Below are 19,171 nucleotides of genomic sequence, written 5' to 3' on the forward strand. Positions count from 1 at the left end.
TCCATCAGACAGTCTATAGCAGTGATATTTGTAATAGCATTAAATTGAAAATGAGCTAAATGTATATCAACAGTTAAGTAAATAAACAGTGATATATGCATAGGATGGAAGTACTTGCTCCACGCACCGATGTGAATGAATCTTGCAAAAAAAAAAAATACTGAGCAAAAGAGAACACACACGATGATCACATTTATACAGATTTCAAAAACTAATGCATGGTGTTGAAAGTCAGGAGAGGGTTGGTGACTTGGAGGGGGCTTGAGAGGCTTCTGACATGCAGATCTGTTAGATCTGTTCTGCATCTTGGTCTTGGCGCTGGTTACAGGTGTATGCACGTTGGGAAAACCCATTGAGCTGAATAGTTATGAGAACACTTAGTATAGTATTTTTCTGTGCCTACACAGCAAGAATGTAGGTAAGTTACAGTTTTAACAGGTTACTGAGTTTGTTGCCTGTGGTGCCAGCTGTGCTGAGCCCTGCACTCAGCCTTGTTCTTTGAATGACTTTGCTTCTTTTAACTGTGTCCTCCCTTCCGCACAGGAAACATGGTGGAATGGTGTTTACCTCACGATATTGACCTTGAAGGTGTTGAGTTCAAGTCTATGGCCAGTGGGTCCCATAAAATCCAGTCTGATTTCATGTAAGTACTTCTGAATGTAAGTCTTCTTCATTTTCTCTCCACCTTGTACTTCGCCCGAGCGAAAGGGGGTCTTCAGGAGGCGTGTGTAAATGCCCTGAAAAAATATATATAGTTTTGCATTTATATTATTTTTCTAGCAAGAAGGTCCTTACATTTCATTTGGGTTTCATGACCCAAAGAAGTTAAGAGCTTCTACTGTAGTTTTTTTCTAAAAAACTATTGGCCCTCACTTGAGGTTTGGCTTTAATGAAAACATGGAGTTTTGGTTTAGTTTCAGTTAACTCAAGATATTTATGTGCTAAAGCTTGAAATTCCAGCCTTAAGTCAGGCCAGGTTATCGTCCTGTGTAACTAAGGTTCTTGGGAGAGGGAGCAAAGGGAAAGAACGTGAGCTAATGAAGTAGCTTTAATCTTCCCCTCGGGCTGAACCCATGACTGATGCAGTATGAGAAAGAGGAAGGAAATGTAGCCGCGCTGGTCACAGGCTCTGTTAGATCAGAGCCTCAGGAAGTGAGGACAGAGTCAACACTGTTTCTGCTGATGACACGGATTGCTGGTTCCAGACAGGCCTGGAGATGAATCTTTGTACTAGGTCTTCCATCAGGTCCTTGGTTATGCAGGAGAGGAGAAGGGACATATTCATGGTCATGGCCAGTTGGGTAGCAGGCTTGCCAGAGTTCAGTCCTGGCTCCAGCTGGATGCCCCTTGGCGAGCTCCATCATTTCTTTAGAGCCTGGGTCTTTCGTTTGGGAGGTTGAGTAGCTTAGGCTAATTGTTCCCCTGAGATCCTAAAAAGTGTTATTTTTAGGCTGAGCTTTCTTACATAGAGCCGTGGGCACAGTTTTTTCTTTTTTGGGGACTGCATCTCAAATGAAAAAAAAAAGCAAAACAAAATCTCTCTCTCTGATTGTGAACCACACTGCTTATTTGGTCCATTTTAGCTATTTCCGGAAGGGCCCCTTCTTCGGCCTGGCCTGCTTCGCCAACATGCCGGTGGAGAGCGAGCTGGAGCGCGGAGCACGCATGAAGTCCGTGGGCATCCTGTCTCCGTCCTACACCCTGCTTTACCGGTACATGCACTTCTTGGAGAACCAGGTCCGGTACGTGGCTTAGATACGCGTGCGGGGAGGCAGCAGGGATCTGTCCGCTGGTGTCTTGACGAGCCCTTGGCGATCAAGGTTGTGTGTCAAAGCAACAGATGCCTTTCCAAGAACATCCTCGACCGTGTTTCATGCCTCAGGTGGTGGCCTTTTTGTTTCAGCTAAGGTACCACCTAATAATTCTCCATACTATAATGAAAGCTGGGGTAGGTTTTGCCTTATTTTAAAACTGTCATCCAGTTCATCTGATTAAATAATTTGCTGCCATGTGCATGACCTTTGTTTCCTGGAGTCATGATAATAACCTCCTTGCCCCAGGGAGGCAAACAGACTCTTAATTTTTTTAAGCCTAATCATTTATTTAGGGTAATTATTATTACTTGGGTAATAGAAAGGGAATTTTTGGCAGAAGCAGCAAAACTATTAGTCATTTAACAGTCTTTTTCATTATGTAAGTACTCCAATTTCATTTCAGATTTTGAGGGAGAAATCTATCGCTAATCCTTAAAATGCTGTTAAAATTTTAGTACATTTGTCTCCTTTCTGATGTGTGTGTGTGTGTGTGTGTATACACTGTAAAAATATATCCTTGGCATCATACGATATATATACACATACATACACTTTTATCTCCTGTACTTTTTAAATTTATCATTATTTTGATTTTTTTATATAACAATCTCTCTTGATTATTATCTTTGAAACAACATGAAATTTATTGTTTGTGGGGGGAAAACATGTTTATTTAAAAATTAATATAGAAGTACAAATGAATTTTTAAAATCCTCCCACTCAGAGATGTCCATTTTTAAAAATCTTTCCACTCAGAGAGATCCATTCTCAATATGCAGTGAATGCCATTGTAAAATAGAAATAATTTTATAAAGATGGTATTACTATTTTATGAGGATTTAATTTAACAAATAGGTTGTTTTCATGAAATATATTTAATTTTAATTGTATCTATTAGGAACAGAATAAATGAAACTTAAGGAATTGTCAGACTCTAAGAGAATATATATTTTTTCACAATAAGATATATTATTTCTTGATCTATTCCTCCAAAGTTATGAAAAACATGAAGATACAGTATCATTCTTATTTTTATTGAGGAATAACATGTACAGTAAAGTGCAGAAATCTTTGTATAGGTGTCATTGGTTTTTAAATTGCATTTCAACTGTTGACAGAGTCCATTATCTTCTACTTTTTCCCAGCTCTTCTCCCGCTTCCCATCTCAATTTTTATAGTTTGCAATATCTAGTACATAAAGTTCTATAATTATAATCCCCTCAGTTCTTAGCTCTCAGTTGTGAGATCCAATATACAGCGAATCAAACAAGATAGAAATACCGCTCTTTTTTTCTGCATGATTGTCCCAGAGAGGGAGAAGCCCTCCTGGATGGTAGGTGGCTGTGTTCTACTGGGTCATCCTGGGACCTAGGTTTTCTGTCTTGTCTTCTGCCATCTTCTAGAGCATTGTCTTCATCCGCATGGAGCTTCATATCAGTAGCATGTACTAGTATTGTGTCAATTACTCGTCAGCTTTTACCATGTCACGCCTCTTGGACATCTGCATAAATGCATGGTGGTAGTTTCTTAATCTGTGCATCCTCCTAGGTCAGATCTCCAGGAGGTCTCCTGCATCTTTGATGCCCCCTTTACCTTCTAGCACTGAATTTTGTTGCAGCATCTTTCAGTTTATCTTGGTATTATGGTTTGATGATCAATCTTGTTTATTACAAAATCTATAGTGTTTAAATTTTGAGGCTTTCCTACCACAGTTGTTTACCAATTATGCAGGAACTGCCAATTTGTGTTGATGTCGATGTTCATATTCTACGTTTCATATTCCTGCCCACTCCGCTCCATCAGCTGGGAGTGTCTGAGGCTGTCAGAGGACAGGATCCTGACTCAGCTTTTCTTTAGCGTCTTGGTTCAAGCATAGCATTTAATGCAGCCAAACAGAACAGTCAGCGGAGCAGCAAATCACCAATGAACCAAGAAAATAATAAAACATTACATAAATTACCCCCTTTAACATGGAAAATACAGTACTAAAAAAACAGTAAATGAATCTCACTCTTCTCTTTAGGGAAATTAGGTCCTAATGAAAACACCCTTGAACGTAATCTTGTCTTTGGGTTATTTTGTATTCATCAAACTTGTCTCAGTTTGACACACAGCCCTGAAGAGGGTCTGAAATCTGCCATCTGCTCAGATAGACAAACACAACTGAGTGAGTCACTGCGGATTTCCCATCCACATGAACATTTTTGTAAGAGTGAAAGCAGTGATTATAAGTACCCCGGGCAAAGCTTAAAACAGACTGTATAGGAACCCCTGAGTTAGAGAGCTGTTACTCGGGAGACATTTATTTTAGTAATCGTTCATGAATGTAGTTGATGCTTTTTTTCTTTTTAAAATGTAAATTTGCCTGAAGGTCTCCTCCTGGGCTTGCCCAGAACCTTCCCCATCCCCCTGGTTCCTGAGCCCTCCCTATGTGCCTGGCTAGCCACCGCAGGATCACTGGGACTGATGTGTGCGTGACTGACATGTCACAAATGGTGTGAGGCACCTTTTCTACTTCATTTCATTTACATCTCAAAGTAATCCCTCTCCAGGTGGTGCCGGTGTCTACTGAAATGCACCATCTGCATTTTAAGGAAAGAGAAAATGGATTTTGGAAAGTGTAGTGACTTGCCTGGGACCTCTAGGTGAAGTGGCAGCCGTGGCCTCAGGCTAGGGCTGCTGGTCACTCTGGAGTGGAGCTGGTTGGACAATGAAAGTCTTGGGTCTAATGGTTTGTGTCAGCATTTGTGGTCAGCAACAGTGACAGTTTGGGGAGGTGGCCTGTGTTAGTCTTCGATGTTCCAGCCGTAATTACAGGAGCCTCCCCTTGCGCGATAAAGCTAGATTTGGATTCTTTTTGTTGCAGTGGGAGGAAATTGTATGGTGCCGAGAAAGCACAAATGGGCTAAAAAGGTGTAGGTGCCTATTTTAGTCCTCCCTATGTCAGTGTCCTAGGGTTACCTTAACAAAGTACCAAAAACTGGGTGACTTAGAACAGAAATGTGTTTCTCACAGTCCGGAGGCCAAAGAATACAATCAGGGTGCTGGCAGGGCTGGCTCCTGCAAGGCTGGGAGGGGTGATGTGTCTTTGCCTCTCCGCAGTGGGGTTTGCTGGCGGCCTTGCCTTCACTCCTGCTCTCTGCTTTCATCTTCTCATGGCGTCTTCCCTGCATGTGTGTGCCTGTGTCCAAATCTCCCCTTTTTATAAGGAACCCAGTCACATTGGGTTAAGACTCACCTTAATTAACTGTGCAGACCCTATTTATACATATAAAAGGCTAATATGCTAAGTGTCCATCCGACTGGTAGCTATGATGTGCACTGACCACCAGGAGGCAGATGCTCAACGCAGGAGCTGCCAAGCTGCAGTGACTTGGCAGAGGGGGTTCTCGAATGACACACCCCAAAACCAGAGAGGAGGGAGCCTGATTCCTCGCGAGGCCGCGCAATTCCACCTTCGGCCGTGGTTATGTTGTTGCTGAGGGCACTGTCGGCCCGGAATTTGGTTTGCTGCACTTGCGTTTGTGTTCCACCCGCTGTATGATAGCAACTTTGCAGAGTGTCCTCTCGCACTCTGGGACCCCTCGGGGGATGTCAGAGAGCCGGTTTCGGCCTTATCCCTGCAGGCCAGGCCAAAGGACCCCACCTGCTGGAGGTACCCTGCTCACTCCAAAGACACTGGGGAGGGACCATGGGATGTTGGCTCCAGGGCGTCTTCAGCCCCTCTCGCCCAATCCTGCCCCACCAGCCACCTTCTAATTAATTTCTTTTCAATGTGCATGAATCTGTGCACCAGGTCACTAGTTTCCAAATAAGGTCACGTTCTGAGGAACTCCAACATATTTTTTGGTGGGGACACAGTTCAACTCTTAACACCCCCATTAAACATAGTGCCAAATAGTACTCCCTGCACTCCCGCATTCACCGTGAAGGCAGAATCCCCGTTGTCCAAGTGGTCCAGGGCCTCCAGGCAGCTTTCTTGATTTGGGGCAGTTAGCAGGGCTGCCCACCACCGGGCTCTGCCATCCCAAGTGGGGAAGGCAGGAGGGGAGGAAGAGATTCTGAGCTTTTTATTCATTACTTGGTATGGAAATTCTGAGCCCTTAGTGACATCCAATAATTGTTTCCTCTTGTTTGAGACACTGCTTCCTCTTATTCTCTCACAACAACAAAGCCGCAAGCATGATTTCTCAACAAAGAGCAGCTCAGAGCAGGGATCATGGTCTTCCCAGGCCCCCCTTCTCAGGCCCACAGCCAGGCTCTGGGAAGCCCCACACAGTGGTCAGCACACCTCGCCCAGGAACGATAGGCATTGGTCACAGTCTGAGAATTCTGCCTGTTCCCCGTGAGCAGGGGAATGCATCCCCCACCTGTCAGGGAGTATCAGATCCCATGTTGGAGCTTTTCCTAAGGATCTCCTGAATTCCCAAGGGGGCATCCTGGGAAACCTCAGAAAAGGGGTCTTTTCAGTTTATCTGGGCCTTTGCCCCTAAGTGTTGCAGCCCTTGGGGTGGGGATGTGGGGGTGGGGGATGGGGGGTGAGGGTTAAGGGACAGAGCTGTGACAGCCACCAGATCTCGATCTCACCCTGCATGTGACTGTTTGCAGACATCAACTGGAGATGCCAGGACATTACTCCCATCTGGCTGCCTTCTATGAGGACAAGAAAGGGGTGCTCCATGCTGGTCCCGGGAGGGGCGGCAGCCTGCCCCCCGTCTACTGGCTGCCTTCCATCCACCGGTACATGTACCCAGAGATGAAGGTGAGGTCTGCTGTACTCTCGCACGTTTTGGGCTTGTGTCTGCATACTGTAGTGCTTGCTTGTGTTTTTAATTAATAAGGAATTTATGTCTTGGGCTTGTGCCCAACGTCCACTTTTGATAGAGTAGGATTGCTAACTAGCATTTGGGTTCTTTTAAAACGTAAAGCAAATTACCTTAAACACTGTGCTTTCTAGACCTTTCATAATCTTTGTGCAAAATCGTATTGATAGGCCAGTCTGGGTGGATTCCGGGGGGAAAGAGGTGGTTTTGAGTCCATTGATTCAGACATTTTAAAGTCAGACATTTGAGCTAACGATGAAGAGTTACAGCGGGTATCACATTTTTTTGTTAGAGTGTTTTGTATATTGCTTTATTGTGTATTTTTTCTGAAGGACTTTGCCTTTGTACTAGGATATATTTGTTTACAGTTAACAAAACAGCTGGCCAAGTGTTAGGTGTTGGGGGGGGGAAGATGACTATGAACTTGTGACCTTGTAGGTGGTCACAAGATACTTCAGAAACCTTGAGCTTCCTGATAGAGAAATTATGTCATGAGTCTAAGGGAGAAATCAGGGAAGGCTTTTTAGAAGAAGAGGTGATCCCTGAAGTGTTTGGATAGGCAGAAAGTGAGGGATGCTGATTCCAAACTGAGGGAAGGCATGGCCAACAGTGGCTGCCAAATTAATGGTTTCAACCAGTGCATATTTATCATCTCACAGTTTCTGTGGCTCAGGAATCAGGTATGGCTTAGCTGGGTACCCTGCTTCATGATCTCTTGTGAGACCACAGTTAAGGTGTCAGTCAGGGTTTGAGTCTCATCTGAAGGCTCGACTGGGGAAGTGTACCCACTTCTGAGCTCACGTCGTTGTTGGGAGCATTGAGTTCCTTGAGGGTTTTGGACTGAGGGCCTCCATACCTTACTGACCGAGTGACAGGCTCCTGTGTTTACCATGAAAGGAGGGATGGTTGCAGTTGAAGTGCAGTGGACTGTTCCGCCAGCAGGCCCTGTGGGTCTTCTTCCTGGTGACCTCAGAATGCAGGACCACCTGGTTACTCAGGTACCTGGACAGCACAGAGCAAAGCCCTCAATAGCATCCTTGGAGGCTGAGGGCTCAGAGGCAGCCAGCAGCCTTCGCAGAGACCTCATTCTGCACAGCAGCTGGGTCCCCATACATTTGGGGACCTATTTTGGGACCCTTTGCTCATCATTTCATACCTTGCAGTGTCCAGTAATGTTTGTGAGTCAAATGTTCTTGCTGGGGTGTACGGTCACATCAGATACTTCTATTTATGACTCTTAAGAAGTTTCGTTCAGTCCTGTTTCCCCAGCACCTATCTCTCCTGAGTAAAGTAGTTAGTGACCCTTGAACTCAAACTTCAGTGTGTCAGGAGAGCTGTTGAGTGATAGGCCTCTAATTTAAAGGTGGGACTTTGAAAGAGGAAACTATCACTTTATGTGGAAGTAACCTGCATCTGTTTGGTTATACTTTGGGGTTTATTTTAGAGGGGTTCACACCCGCCTGTATTGAATATTTTTTGTAGGAATATGTCCATTTCTTCTAGATTGACCAGTTTGTTGGAATAGAGTGGCTCATAGTATTTTTTTACGATTCTTTGTGTTTCTGTGCGGTCTGTTGTTATTTCGCCTCTTTCATTTCTGATTTTGTTTATTTGGGTCCTCTCTCTTTGCTTCTTGGTGAGCCTGGCTAGAGGTTCATCAATCTTGTTCATCCTTTCAAAGAACCAGCTTTTGGTTTTATTGATCTTTTGTATTTTTTTTGGTCTCTCTGTCATTTATTTCTGCTCTGATCTTTATTATTTCCTTCTGCTCACTCTGGGATTTTCTTGTTGCTCTTTTCTAATTCTTAAAGTTGCAGAGTTAGATGGTTTATTACCAGTATTTCTTGTTTTTTGAGGTAGGCCTGTAATGCTATGAAACTCCCTCTCAACACTGCTTTCGCTGTGTCCCAAAGATTTTGGATTGTGTGTTTTCATTGTCATTTGTTTCCAGGATGTTTTTTTTATTTCTTCTTTGATCTCTTTGGTAACCCACTCATTGTTTAATAGTATGCTATTCAGCTTCCAAGTGTTTGAATTATTGTGATTGTTTTTATTGTTTGAATATTTTTAAAATGACATTTCTAACAAGCTATTACTCCCTTTTTATTTTTTCAGATCACACACCCAGCTGGCTGCATGTCTCAGTTTATTAAGTTCTTTGGAGAACAGATCCTCATTCTTTGGAAATTTGCCTTACTTAGAAAGCGCATTCTGATATTTTCTCCCCCTCCTGTGGGTGTCGTGTGCTATCGAGGTAACTAGAGGCTAATGTCAGAGGCTCTTCCTGAGTTCCCCAGGGCAAATGCTTGAGTCTTTCCATTGTTGACCAAGTTCAGAAGGGTCTGGGCCACATCAAGGGAGGGGGCCAGAGTTTTAAGCCTGGAGTGAACTGGTTGGATCTGGATTTAGAATGTGGACTCGTGGCAATGCAGAAAATGCACTGGGTGATGTACCAATGGTCCTGTGACAGATAAGGGTCTGGATTAGAACAGAGAAGATGGATTGTAGTTAAGAGATAAGCTTGACAGCATTTGGTATGTGGTTGGGTTATAAGGTTCTGATGTGTGTGAGGTTGTAATGGAGGAAGAGTCTAGGACAGTGGTCGGCAAACTCATTAGTCAACAGAGCCAAATATCAACAGTACAATGATTGAAATTTCTTTTGAAAGCCAAATTTTTTAAACTTAAACTATATAGGTAGGTACATTGTTATTAACTTAATTAGGGTACTCCTAAGGCTTAGGAAGAGCCACACTCAAGGGGCCAAAGAGCCGCATGTGGCTCGCGAGCCGCAGTTTGCCGACCACGAGTCTAGGGTGACAAGGATGTTAGGGCCACCAGATGGGGACTGAGGAGGAGCAGGTGGTATGAGAGTGAACTTTGGACATGGTGAGTGCTGTGAGGCCTTCTCCAGATGTCCACCGGGCACTGGTGTAGTTGGGTCAGGACCCTGGGGGAATGTTGGGCTGATCACAATATGATGGACAGCATCTGTGGGGAGAGGAGAGAAGAGAAGCTCAAGAGGTGAACCATAAGGAGGAAGACAGAAGAGACTGAGGTGGGACTGTCAGGAGGAAGGGGCCAGAAGGTGGAGGTCATAGTAGGCGGGAATGTTGAGGAGGTCAGGTCAGCAGTGCCCCTACGCAAGCCCTAGCACAGGAAAGACTGAGACCTGCCCATTGGGTCTCATAGGCCATCACTGACATGGCCTTGAGGACCTCAGTTCTGCTGCGGTACCTAACAGGCTCCCATCACCTCCTTGGAATCAGGACCACCTGCTACTCAGGCACCTGGGCAGCATAGAGCAAAGCCTTCCATAGCATCCTTGGAGGCTGAGGGCTCAGAGAGGGCTGGCGGCTTCGCAGGCAGAGGGGCTGGGAGGGACAGACTCTACCCCTCACCGTCTCCGTCCCCACAGTATACTGCTGCTGCTGCCTGGCCAACGTCTCCCTGCCCGGCCTCGGGGGCACCATTCCCGAGTCCAAGCCTTTCTTCTATGTGAACGTGGCTGACATCGAGAGCCTGGAGGTAGAGGTGTCCTATGTGGCCTGTGAGTACGGGGCCCTCCCCGCCTCCTGCCCACATGCCCCTGCCCCGAGTACCTTCCACAGCCTCCCAGCTCCCCAAGGGCCCTTTTCAGGGACTCGGGCTCCTGGGCTCCTGTTCCCTGGCGGGTGGGCTGGTGCCCTCGGTGACGGCCTCTGGGTCCAGCTCCTGCCCTCGGGTCTCACAGGCACCACGGAGAAGATTTTCGAGGAGAAGCGGGAGCTGTATGATGTCTACGTGGACAACCAGAATGTGAAGACACACCACGACCACCTGCAGCCCCTGCTGAAGATCAACAGCGCCGACCGGGAGAAATACCGGCGGCTCAATGAGCAGAGGTAGAGCCCAGGCAGCCCCGGCAGTGCCCTCAGGGAGATGTGCCCAGGTGGGACCCTGGACCGGGGTCTCTGCCATCCCATCCAGCCCACCCCTCCCCTCAGAGCATATGGCAGGCCTGGGCGATGGGCGGTGATGAAGCGGGGCCCAGCACAGCCTCCTGATAGCACAGCAGATTGTGTTGGGGGCTGCTTTCTGATGGACTTGAATCTGCAGAGCAGAGGCCAGGCCTGGAGCATTTGGCGTGTGCACCACAGTACCGAGCTGCTTCATAATGCCCCACAGTTCACTGTCCTGCACAACCAGTGGCCTCATTAGCATCCCACCTGATGGGCAAATGGGAAAGATTGCCACTTGCTTGAGGTGACACAGGGCCAGACCCGGCCCTGGACCCAGGGATTGACTCCCAGTCCTATTTATTCCTGTCCGGCCCCTTCTCTCCCTGCCTTTGGATGGGGGACCTGCTCTGGGTTCTCCTCGTTCCTGGGTGGAAGTGGTCTGTGTGGATACCCTCACGATGACCTTGCCGATGACAGAGACCTTGCAGCCCTGCAGAGTCTCATGGTGCTTCCCCACAACAGGCAGACGCTGCTGTACTCCCAGGAGGTAGAGGGGGACTACGGCCCATGTGAAGAGGACCTCTTTGTGCTGTAAGTTGCTGGGCTGGGCTGTGGGGCCTCCCTGAGCACCAGTGCTGTACGCCGGGTCCCTCCCAGGTCATGCTGCAGGCCAGGGAGGTCCCTTATTGCTTCTGTCCATGTAAGAAATATACAAACCTGTAGGTAATTTTTGACTTTGAGCCAAACAATTGCTGGGAAGCAAAATCTCAAATGCTCTGGAGAATGGCAGTTTTGGAGCTTATTTTATGCATTAGAATTAAAGGAGGAGATGGAAGGACGGTGCCTGAAGCCCACTGATTGTGTGTTTTCCAAGCTACACGACAACAGTGGACGGAGCTCACATAAGGCAGAGTCCGACCTTTGCCGAGGAGCTGTGGGCCTGGGTTGGGACTGCCTGCCATGACCTGTCCAGTTAGTATCTGGTGGTCAGACCCTGCCGTGGGGTCACTTTTGGTCAGTGAGCTTGTCAGGCCGCCATGTGCCCCCCAAGCTTGTCAGGTTTACTGCATGTCCCCTTTTTCCTTCCCTCTGCCCAGGGCACTCAGAGCTGGGCTCCATACTGTCAGCTCTAAACCCCTACATGCTATTAGTGGGGGGCCCAGAGGAGCTAAGGAAAAAAGCAGGGGAAGGTCATTAAGAGGAAATGGGGTGCTGGGGTTTGTCCTGTTGGGCATTTGCAGGATGTCCACTGCATAGGAGCTGTCTGTCCCTCAGGACTCAGGGACTTCTCCGCTGCTGCCTTTGGGTAGAGCAGTTCTTTGCACTGAATCTTATGGGATAATCTGAAAATTTAACCCTTGAACCTAATGAAATCATGCCCCCCGATCTGTTGGTGGTCAGGGTGGGAGCCCAGCCTGTATCCCTCAGAGCATCGGCTTCATTCCTGAGCAGCTCTGAACTAGTGCTTAGTGAGGAGACCTTTGCCCTGTCCTGGGTGGGGTGTGGTCTCCCCGCGCCCCGTACTGCATTGGTGGGGGAGCTTGCAGTGACAACCCTCTATGGCTTTGGTGTTGAAAATGTAATATTGATATTTCAACAAAGTGCAGGACTGTGATCCTGAGAAAGTGTACCTTCTGGTGCCCACTTACAAGCTGTTGAGGTGTCAGAGTACCTGGGAATGGTCCCTCAAGGGTTGACACCTTCCCTGGTACCTGGAGTTCCAGGTGTCCACAGCATCCTTGGCCATGAGGCGCCGTTGCAGAGCCCGCCCGAGAGCACTGTGGGACCAGCCAAGCAGCCTGGGTACCGAATGCCTTCTCTGGGCACGGTTCACATATTCCTGTGGTTCTGCAAATCAGTGACATGAGAGCATGCTCTGTGAATAATGTTTAAAAAGTAATCAAAGGGAAACAGACACCAAGGATGATGGTCAGCTGTGGCAGTGCTAGTTCCTGCAGCGTGGCTCGGTGTCTCCCTCACCTGTCACGCGCAGCCTTGCTGGTTTCAGAGCGCCCCATGCCCGCCACAGCTCCTCAGAGTTGCACCTTTAACTTGGGCATCCGTGTCGGCCAGCGAGGCTGCAGAGGCCCAGGCGTCAGTCGTTTCAGAGCCTCCTGCCGCCGCTGTTACCCAGCCCAGGCCCAGAAGGTGCATTTGTTTCTCTCTGAAGGGCCTGACCTCAGAACTGGAGCTCCATTGTTGTCTTAACTCCCCTGTGACTAAGCACAGAGAGGAACACAGCACGCCCCCCGCTCCGCCAGCCTGTGTTTAACCTTCTGGTCCCCTCCCAGCAGGCCATCACTTGCTCAGAGATTCCCTTGATCATACCGGGATTAATCCCAGTGTTTTCTTTGCAAACCTTAGTCGTACTTGAACAACCCTTCCGTTTAACTTTGGTCCTGTTTCCTTTTTTAAAAGAGATTTCTGACTTTTTTAAACCATTGAAAGGTATATTCAACAAGAGTGTGGCCTGGTTCCCCAGGCGTGGACTCTCTGTTTGAGCTTCTTGTCTTTTCCGCCCTCCCTCTTCTGTGTCTCGTCTCGGGAATGCAGGTTTTTCCTCGAGCAAAACAACCGGATATTCCAGACGCTGCTGGAGGTGTCCGCCAGTCAGGACAAAACTCTGACAGCCGAGCACGCGCGGGGCATGGGCCTGGACCCCCAGGGCGACCGCAGCTTCCTCATGGACCTGCTGGAGGCCTACGGCATCGACGTCATGTTGGTCATCGACAACCCCTGCTGCCCATAGGAGGGGAGCCGGGCTGGTGAGCTGCTCGCGGGACTCCGCCAGGCCCCCGAGGGCTCACTTTTTATTAAGTGGACACAAAGGGATATTGTTTATACTTTCCAACCGATGTAATTTTTGCAATCGCCGTTCTTCCCTTGCTCTGGAGAGGTGAGATGAGACTGCCGTGGTTTGTGTGCTGCTTCGGCAGGACCCTGGAGTCTGCCGCCTTCTTCCAGAGTTGCTGCCTGCTTTGGTCTCGGGTGTTCTCATCAGCGTTGCCTCTCTCCCCTCCTTGTTGAATGCCCTGAGATGCGGCAAAGGCCAAGTCTTGTAGGAGTGGGCTGATCTCTGGAGACACAGGTGGGCTGTTCCGGAACTCTGTGTGGCCTGTGGCCCGCGATGGATTCAAGGAGGAAACCACGTCTTCCCTAAGTGTGATTGTGGGTGTCCCCCGTGGCGGAAGCTAGACCAGGTGACCTTTCAAAGTCATCAGTTCTGAGAGTCCAGGCTGGGGGTCAGATCCATTTTCCTGTTCATTAGGACAAATCTATGTCTTCCTGTGAGTAGAGGTCTGAGTGGGACAGAAGGATGTTTCCGACCCTGATTACGAGCTTCTCCTGGGCCCGGGCCACGGGGAGAGGCTCCTTGTCAGTCAGCCTAGACTCCTCCCAGTTCTTGGCGACCACTCAGTGCAGTAGTCCTCCTCCTCAGAATCCCCCTCGGGATGGGTTGGCAAATCCATTTTCGAATTCAGTCTCCTTTAAGGGCTACCCATCCTCTTGGAATAATTTGGGTATTTTCAAAGAGTAGCATTTGTTGCCCAAAGATGGAGGAATTGAGGTGCAGGATAGAAGATGTTCCTTTATCCGGGCGAGTCCTCCGGAGGCGTGACCCGTAGAGCCTCGGATCAAAGCAAAGCCTCCCTGGCTTCTGTAATCCAGCCAGGATCTGAGCTGGTTAACACCGAGCTGAGAGCACATTAGCAAGACCGTGGGCTGGCATGGAGCCTCAGAGCTCCTCCTGCAGAGAGGACGTTCCTTGAGCTAAGTAACTGGGGACAGGGACCTATCAGGTTTGTTAGCAAATATGACAGTGCCTTTCCTGGGAGAGCGTTCGGGAACCCAAGTATCAGGTGAGTTTCTGCTTTCCTCTCAGAGGTTTCAGTCCGGACAGCTCCCATCGATCCCTGCCTGTTCGCTTTGGCTGGGCGTTCGACGGATGGACGTCAGCTTCAGTGAGGTAGCGATTGTGACATAGGAAGCCAGCTCCTGTGAGTAGTTTTAGGGCCGTAATTTAGGATTTTGACTTAAGGAAATAATTCCTTCCCCTACCCCCTTCCTGCCTGGGTGTTACCGGAATAGCCATCAGTGTGTCGTGTCTGTGGCCAGGCTAATGCACACAGCAGAGAGAAATAACCTTCCAGTGGGTGAGTCGCATGACTGAGCTGTTTTCACTGTGGCTCCTTCTGAAGGAATTCAAGGCTACAGAGATGCACACGTGGGACCGCCAACAGGCATCGAGCCATCAGGGCAGTGCCTTTTCTGTAAATATGTAAATAAGTGTGGGCATTGAAATGTAGACTGTGCAGTACATTTCTCTCCCTGCAGTCATGTCAGTAGTATGTGTGTTTATAGAAGAAAACATCCGTGTGCAAGCTGCCCTGCTGTTTTCCTAGAGGAGCGCCCTCTCTCAGCTCCGGGCGGCCTTCTCACAGGGCCGAGTCCTGGTTACTGTTGGTGGTGTGCGGAAGGTTCAGGGGTGCAAAGCTGGGGGTGGGTGGTCGGAGCAGGGGTGGGGGTGGAAGGGCAGGGCAGATTCCCGTGGAGGACACGGGCAGACGCTGTTTCCGTGGAACTGGGGAGTGTGTTGGAAGAATGCCTTTTCAGCCCTTCGGCTCCAGTCTGTGCATGCAAACACTTGTGTCTGTGATCTTATAAACTCGGAGCTCGGAAGTGCTGAGGTACAGGTGGTGGGGTGAAAATGAGGCTCCTGGAGTTCCCTTTGAATGGTGTGTCAGGGGCTCTGGGCTTCGCTCAACTCCACTGCTGTGGGCAGCCATCTGTCTGGCATGTCCGTGTGTCCACCCTCATGCCATGCAGAGGGCTGGGGTCTGGGTGCCCCAGTGGGGAACACACACGAGGCTGTGCCATGTCTTAGGTCATGGGGAGCCTGGCCCCAGCTGACCCCAAAGCGGCACTTGTCTGTCCCCTCCCTGCCGGCCTTCCCTGCCCTGCAGCTTCCTCGTGGGACTGGAAAGTCGGTGTGGTGCCACCTCTGCTTGGCTGACCAGCGTGCACACTGGCTCTGTATTCCCTTTGTCGCGGTTTGTCATCTCCCGAGCATTTCTTGCTTCGATTGAGATGTGCAGGTTCCCCGTTGAAAGCTTGCTGTGGACCTGACTGCCATCCCCCTGCCTCCTCCCCACTGTCTTGCGTGGGCAGCCCAGCCCAGCATGATTCGCTGCCCGTTTCCTAGAAGGGGAATGAGTGTGTGAGGTCTGAGGTAGGAATCCTTGGGTGGCGGCGGCAGAAGCTGGAAGCCACCTGGGTTTGGTTTTCTGTCCCTGTTGAAATACTGAGAAACCATCGCTTTTGTTTGGAAGATGTTGGTGAGCATCCTTTGAGGTCCTGCCTTCCCGGTCTGTAAGCTGGGATGCCTATCGAGACCACTGACCTGGAACCTGTTGGAAACCTAACCTGGGGTGTGGCCCCTTGACTGAGGGCTGTTGCTGGAGCAAACCCTCCCTGGTCCCACTGGCCTGGTCCCTTGGGCAACTTTCAACCTGAGCTTGTGTCGTGCTGGGAGCCGGGAACCATCCTGGGAACTGCTGACCTGAGATTCCTGGGCTGCGCTGACATCCTGAGGTCGCGTTGGAAGAAACTCCAGGTTGCGAGAATCCTGGTGAGACCTAATCCAGGCATGGGGGTTACTGATGTTAAAGTGGGTTTTTCAAGTTTGCAGGCTTGGCAGATGGCAGTAGTCAGCCTTTGCCACCATGTCCAGTTGTCCTCTAGCTCGGGGCTGCCTTTGGAAGGACTCAGAAATGGTCGGGCTTATCGCCTACCAATTGAAAAGTCTGGGCCACGATGTTGAGAATTTGCTTTGGCTTTCGTGGAGCATGACGTTCTGCCCAGTTGGGGCCCTGGGCCTCAGTAAATTGTGACTCCATGAGTTAGGAGGCATGTGCTTCCCAAATCCTTCATCCATGCGACACCTCTTCTTGCAGTTGGCTGGGGCAGGGAAGCCGAATTCATGGGTGTATTTATTGGTGGAAATAAGTTAGCATAGGAATTTGCATCTATAACTTGACCTTGTTTGGTTCCATGTGAAAGTCGAGATGGGGAATTTAAGTATAGCACGGGGTGTAGGTAATTCTAAATACCGTGTGTGAAGATTCATTTATCAGTGAAACGGCCTGTAATATTTCAGCTAGAGGATAAGACAAAGCTCAATTAAATCACAGCTGAATCACTGTTTCTCCTGCTGGTGGCCAGGAGGAGCAGCCAGCTATTTGTCTTGATACATCGAGAGCCCTTTAGGCACAATAAAAAGAGGAGATTATTCACCTTTAAACTGAGGCCTTTAGGGAAACTTTTGCAAAGGGCAGTAACAAATTAACCTTTTAATGGTGGTATAGGAACCCTCCAGGGAAGAGGCCGAACCGGACCTCAGGGACCTTTTTTTTTGTTTTTCTGGTGTGTTTTATATGAAACGACAAGGCCCAGGGAATGGACTAAGATGCTTTCTCCAGGCCCAGAGCAGCTCATTCTTGCAGAGGTACAGGAGGGGAGGAAATCATAAGACAGTGTTCTGATTGGCAGTGAACTTGCCTTAGTGTGATGACAGAAAACAGCAAGAAAGTTAATCTGGGGACCAACACCCATGCACAGCTTTATCTCCGTTAGGTTCCTCGCTAGTGGGCGGAGGATCCAAGAAAAGTCCAGTCCCGGGCTTTCCCCTGCCCTGCTCAGCTCCACCATGTCCTGCAGCCAGTGAGGATCCTGCAGACCCAGATGCTTATTTCCTTAGGCCGCCCCCCCCCGCATTTCAGGAAAACCGTTTTCTGAATCAGGTAGCAAAAGAGAAGGAGTTAAGAGCTCCTTTTACTCCCAAGTTGTGGATTTTTAATATTCCATTGTGTTACTAATATACCTCTGTTCCCAGGAGCCAGTGGAGTACTGAGTATTATGGGGAAAGCCTAACTGTGAATTAAGTTAATGTTTTTTCTTATAAGAAATGGAAGTTTATTTTTATATCAATATTACTGTGTGATGAAATGAGTATGCAGATGTTAGAATGGAAGGAAATTTCCAAACTGTAATCCTAGAAGAAATGGGCAGTTTGGGAATTTAGAAGCAACTGAGACCCCATAAATGTTTTATGACTTTAGATGTTTTGGAGAGTGAACAAGGACTGTGAAATCTTTTTCTTATACATATGTTTTTATTCATTTAAGAGAGAGAAGGGAGAGGAATAGAGAAACGTTGACCTGCCTCCTTGCATGCCCACTGGTGGGCATGTGCCCTGACCAAGAATTGAACCTGTGACCTCTTAGTTCATGGATTGATTCATGGATTGATGCCCAACCACTGGGCCACCCTGGCTGGGCAGGACTGTGAAATCTAGTCGCACTCTGTAGGAGATAGACCTGACAGTCCTAGGGAGGGTGACATAGAGTCCCCAACCTAAAGTAAAACTCTCATGCAAAGGGGGCAAATGGAATAATGCTGATTAGGCCTCTTGACTGTGGGAGGCAGTTTTATAACTGGCACTTTAACTCACGTTTGGAGCTGGAGAACAGGGGCAGCTGGATGAAGCTGCACATTAAGAAAGGAAATCAGCATTTTCTAATGCTGTAAAGGTAATGATGGGGCAGTAAAGCTCTGCTTTCATTTCTTCCGTTTATTATAGAAGCTCAGCATAGCATGGGCTTCCAGAGGCAGTAGGCCCTACATTCAGAAACTTGAATTACTTAATGGGAGGTCAGTGTGAATCACCTGTTTGCGGTGGAAAGCCCAGTTAGACTGAAGATCAGTTTGCTTTGCTTTCTAAGGATAGCTGGGAAGGTGGGGCAGGGTATTACAGATTGGCCAGAGATGATCCAAAAAAGGACAAATGTACACAGAGGTCACTGAGTTAGTTGATTGCTAATTTGACATTCGAGTGAAAACTTCCTCTGGGCAAATTAAGCTAAGAAAAAGTATAAACATACTTTTGAAGTGGCATCAGGAAAAGTGTTTCAGTCTAGCGTGCTTAGGGAGACCACAGTGAGGGGAGGTGTAGATTTTGGGCTTTTGTCAGACCGGGTGGGAGGGGCCATTAGGGGAGAGTAGAAAACAAAGGTAACATCCTTTATTTACCCCAAGCTTGTGGGCTAAACTTTTTGTGGGTCTGAGAAATAAACCCTTTCTGAAAAAGTTGTAGCTTTGGAAAAGATTTTCCTATTTTTCCCAAGTTAGGAAAAGCATAGTGTCCCTTGTCACCTTAAATGTCCAGCCCCTATTTTGATTAACACCCCAGTATAAGAGTTATAGCAATAAGAGGAACTGAGTCTACTTTTGTTTCAAATCTTTACCTCATCTTATGACATCAGTACGTCAGTTGATAAACTTTACCCTGAGTACTACTGCTTATAGGTATGTTATTCTTGCTCTGTTTTCAATGGTGATAATTTTAAAGGCCCAGAAAAAGTTAGGATTATCCTGAGTTTCAAAGTGTTTCTTGAACTGATTTTGTTCTGTGGTACAAATAACATCTGTGTATATCATATCTGTATATATCTGAACCAAGTTGTGTGTAGAGAGGCTGATATAACTATATTTACAGAAAATAATTTTTACAATTAAAATTCACATTTTAACATGAA

General features: G+C 48.0%; 1 protein-coding gene across 1 annotated transcript; it reads left to right on the forward strand.

The window, feature by feature from the left end:
- The first annotated feature begins 518 nt into the window (after positions 1 to 518).
- Positions 519 to 19,171, forward strand: KIAA1147 (KIAA1147 ortholog). Its single transcript, XM_006777129.2, has 8 exons — positions 519 to 643; positions 1,584 to 1,742; positions 6,423 to 6,576; positions 8,753 to 8,891; positions 10,055 to 10,186; positions 10,370 to 10,520; positions 11,100 to 11,168; positions 13,131 to 19,171. Exons 1-8 carry the CDS (start codon positions 549 to 551, stop codon positions 13,324 to 13,326), a joined length of 1,095 nt encoding a protein of 364 aa, XP_006777192.2. The 5' UTR covers positions 519 to 548; the 3' UTR covers positions 13,327 to 19,171.

Source organism: Myotis davidii, unplaced genomic scaffold, assembly GCF_000327345.1.
Source record: "Myotis davidii unplaced genomic scaffold, ASM32734v1 scaffold329, whole genome shotgun sequence".
NCBI lineage: Eukaryota > Metazoa > Chordata > Mammalia > Chiroptera > Vespertilionidae > Myotis > Myotis davidii.

What these genes read in the sequence shown, in the direction of transcription:
- KIAA1147 (XM_006777129.2), top strand. Translation starts at nt 549, where the DNA reads ATGGTGGAATGGTGTTTACCTCACGATATTGACCTTGAAGGTGTTGAG. An exon ending in AAAATCCAGTCTGATTTCAT is followed by an intron (nt 644 to 1,583) that starts GTAAGTACTTCT and finishes GGTCCATTTTAG; the next exon opens with CTATTTCCGGAAGGGCCCCT. An exon ending in ACATGTACCCAGAGATGAAG is followed by an intron (nt 6,577 to 8,752) that starts GTGAGGTCTGCT and finishes TTATTTTTTCAG; the next exon opens with ATCACACACCCAGCTGGCTG.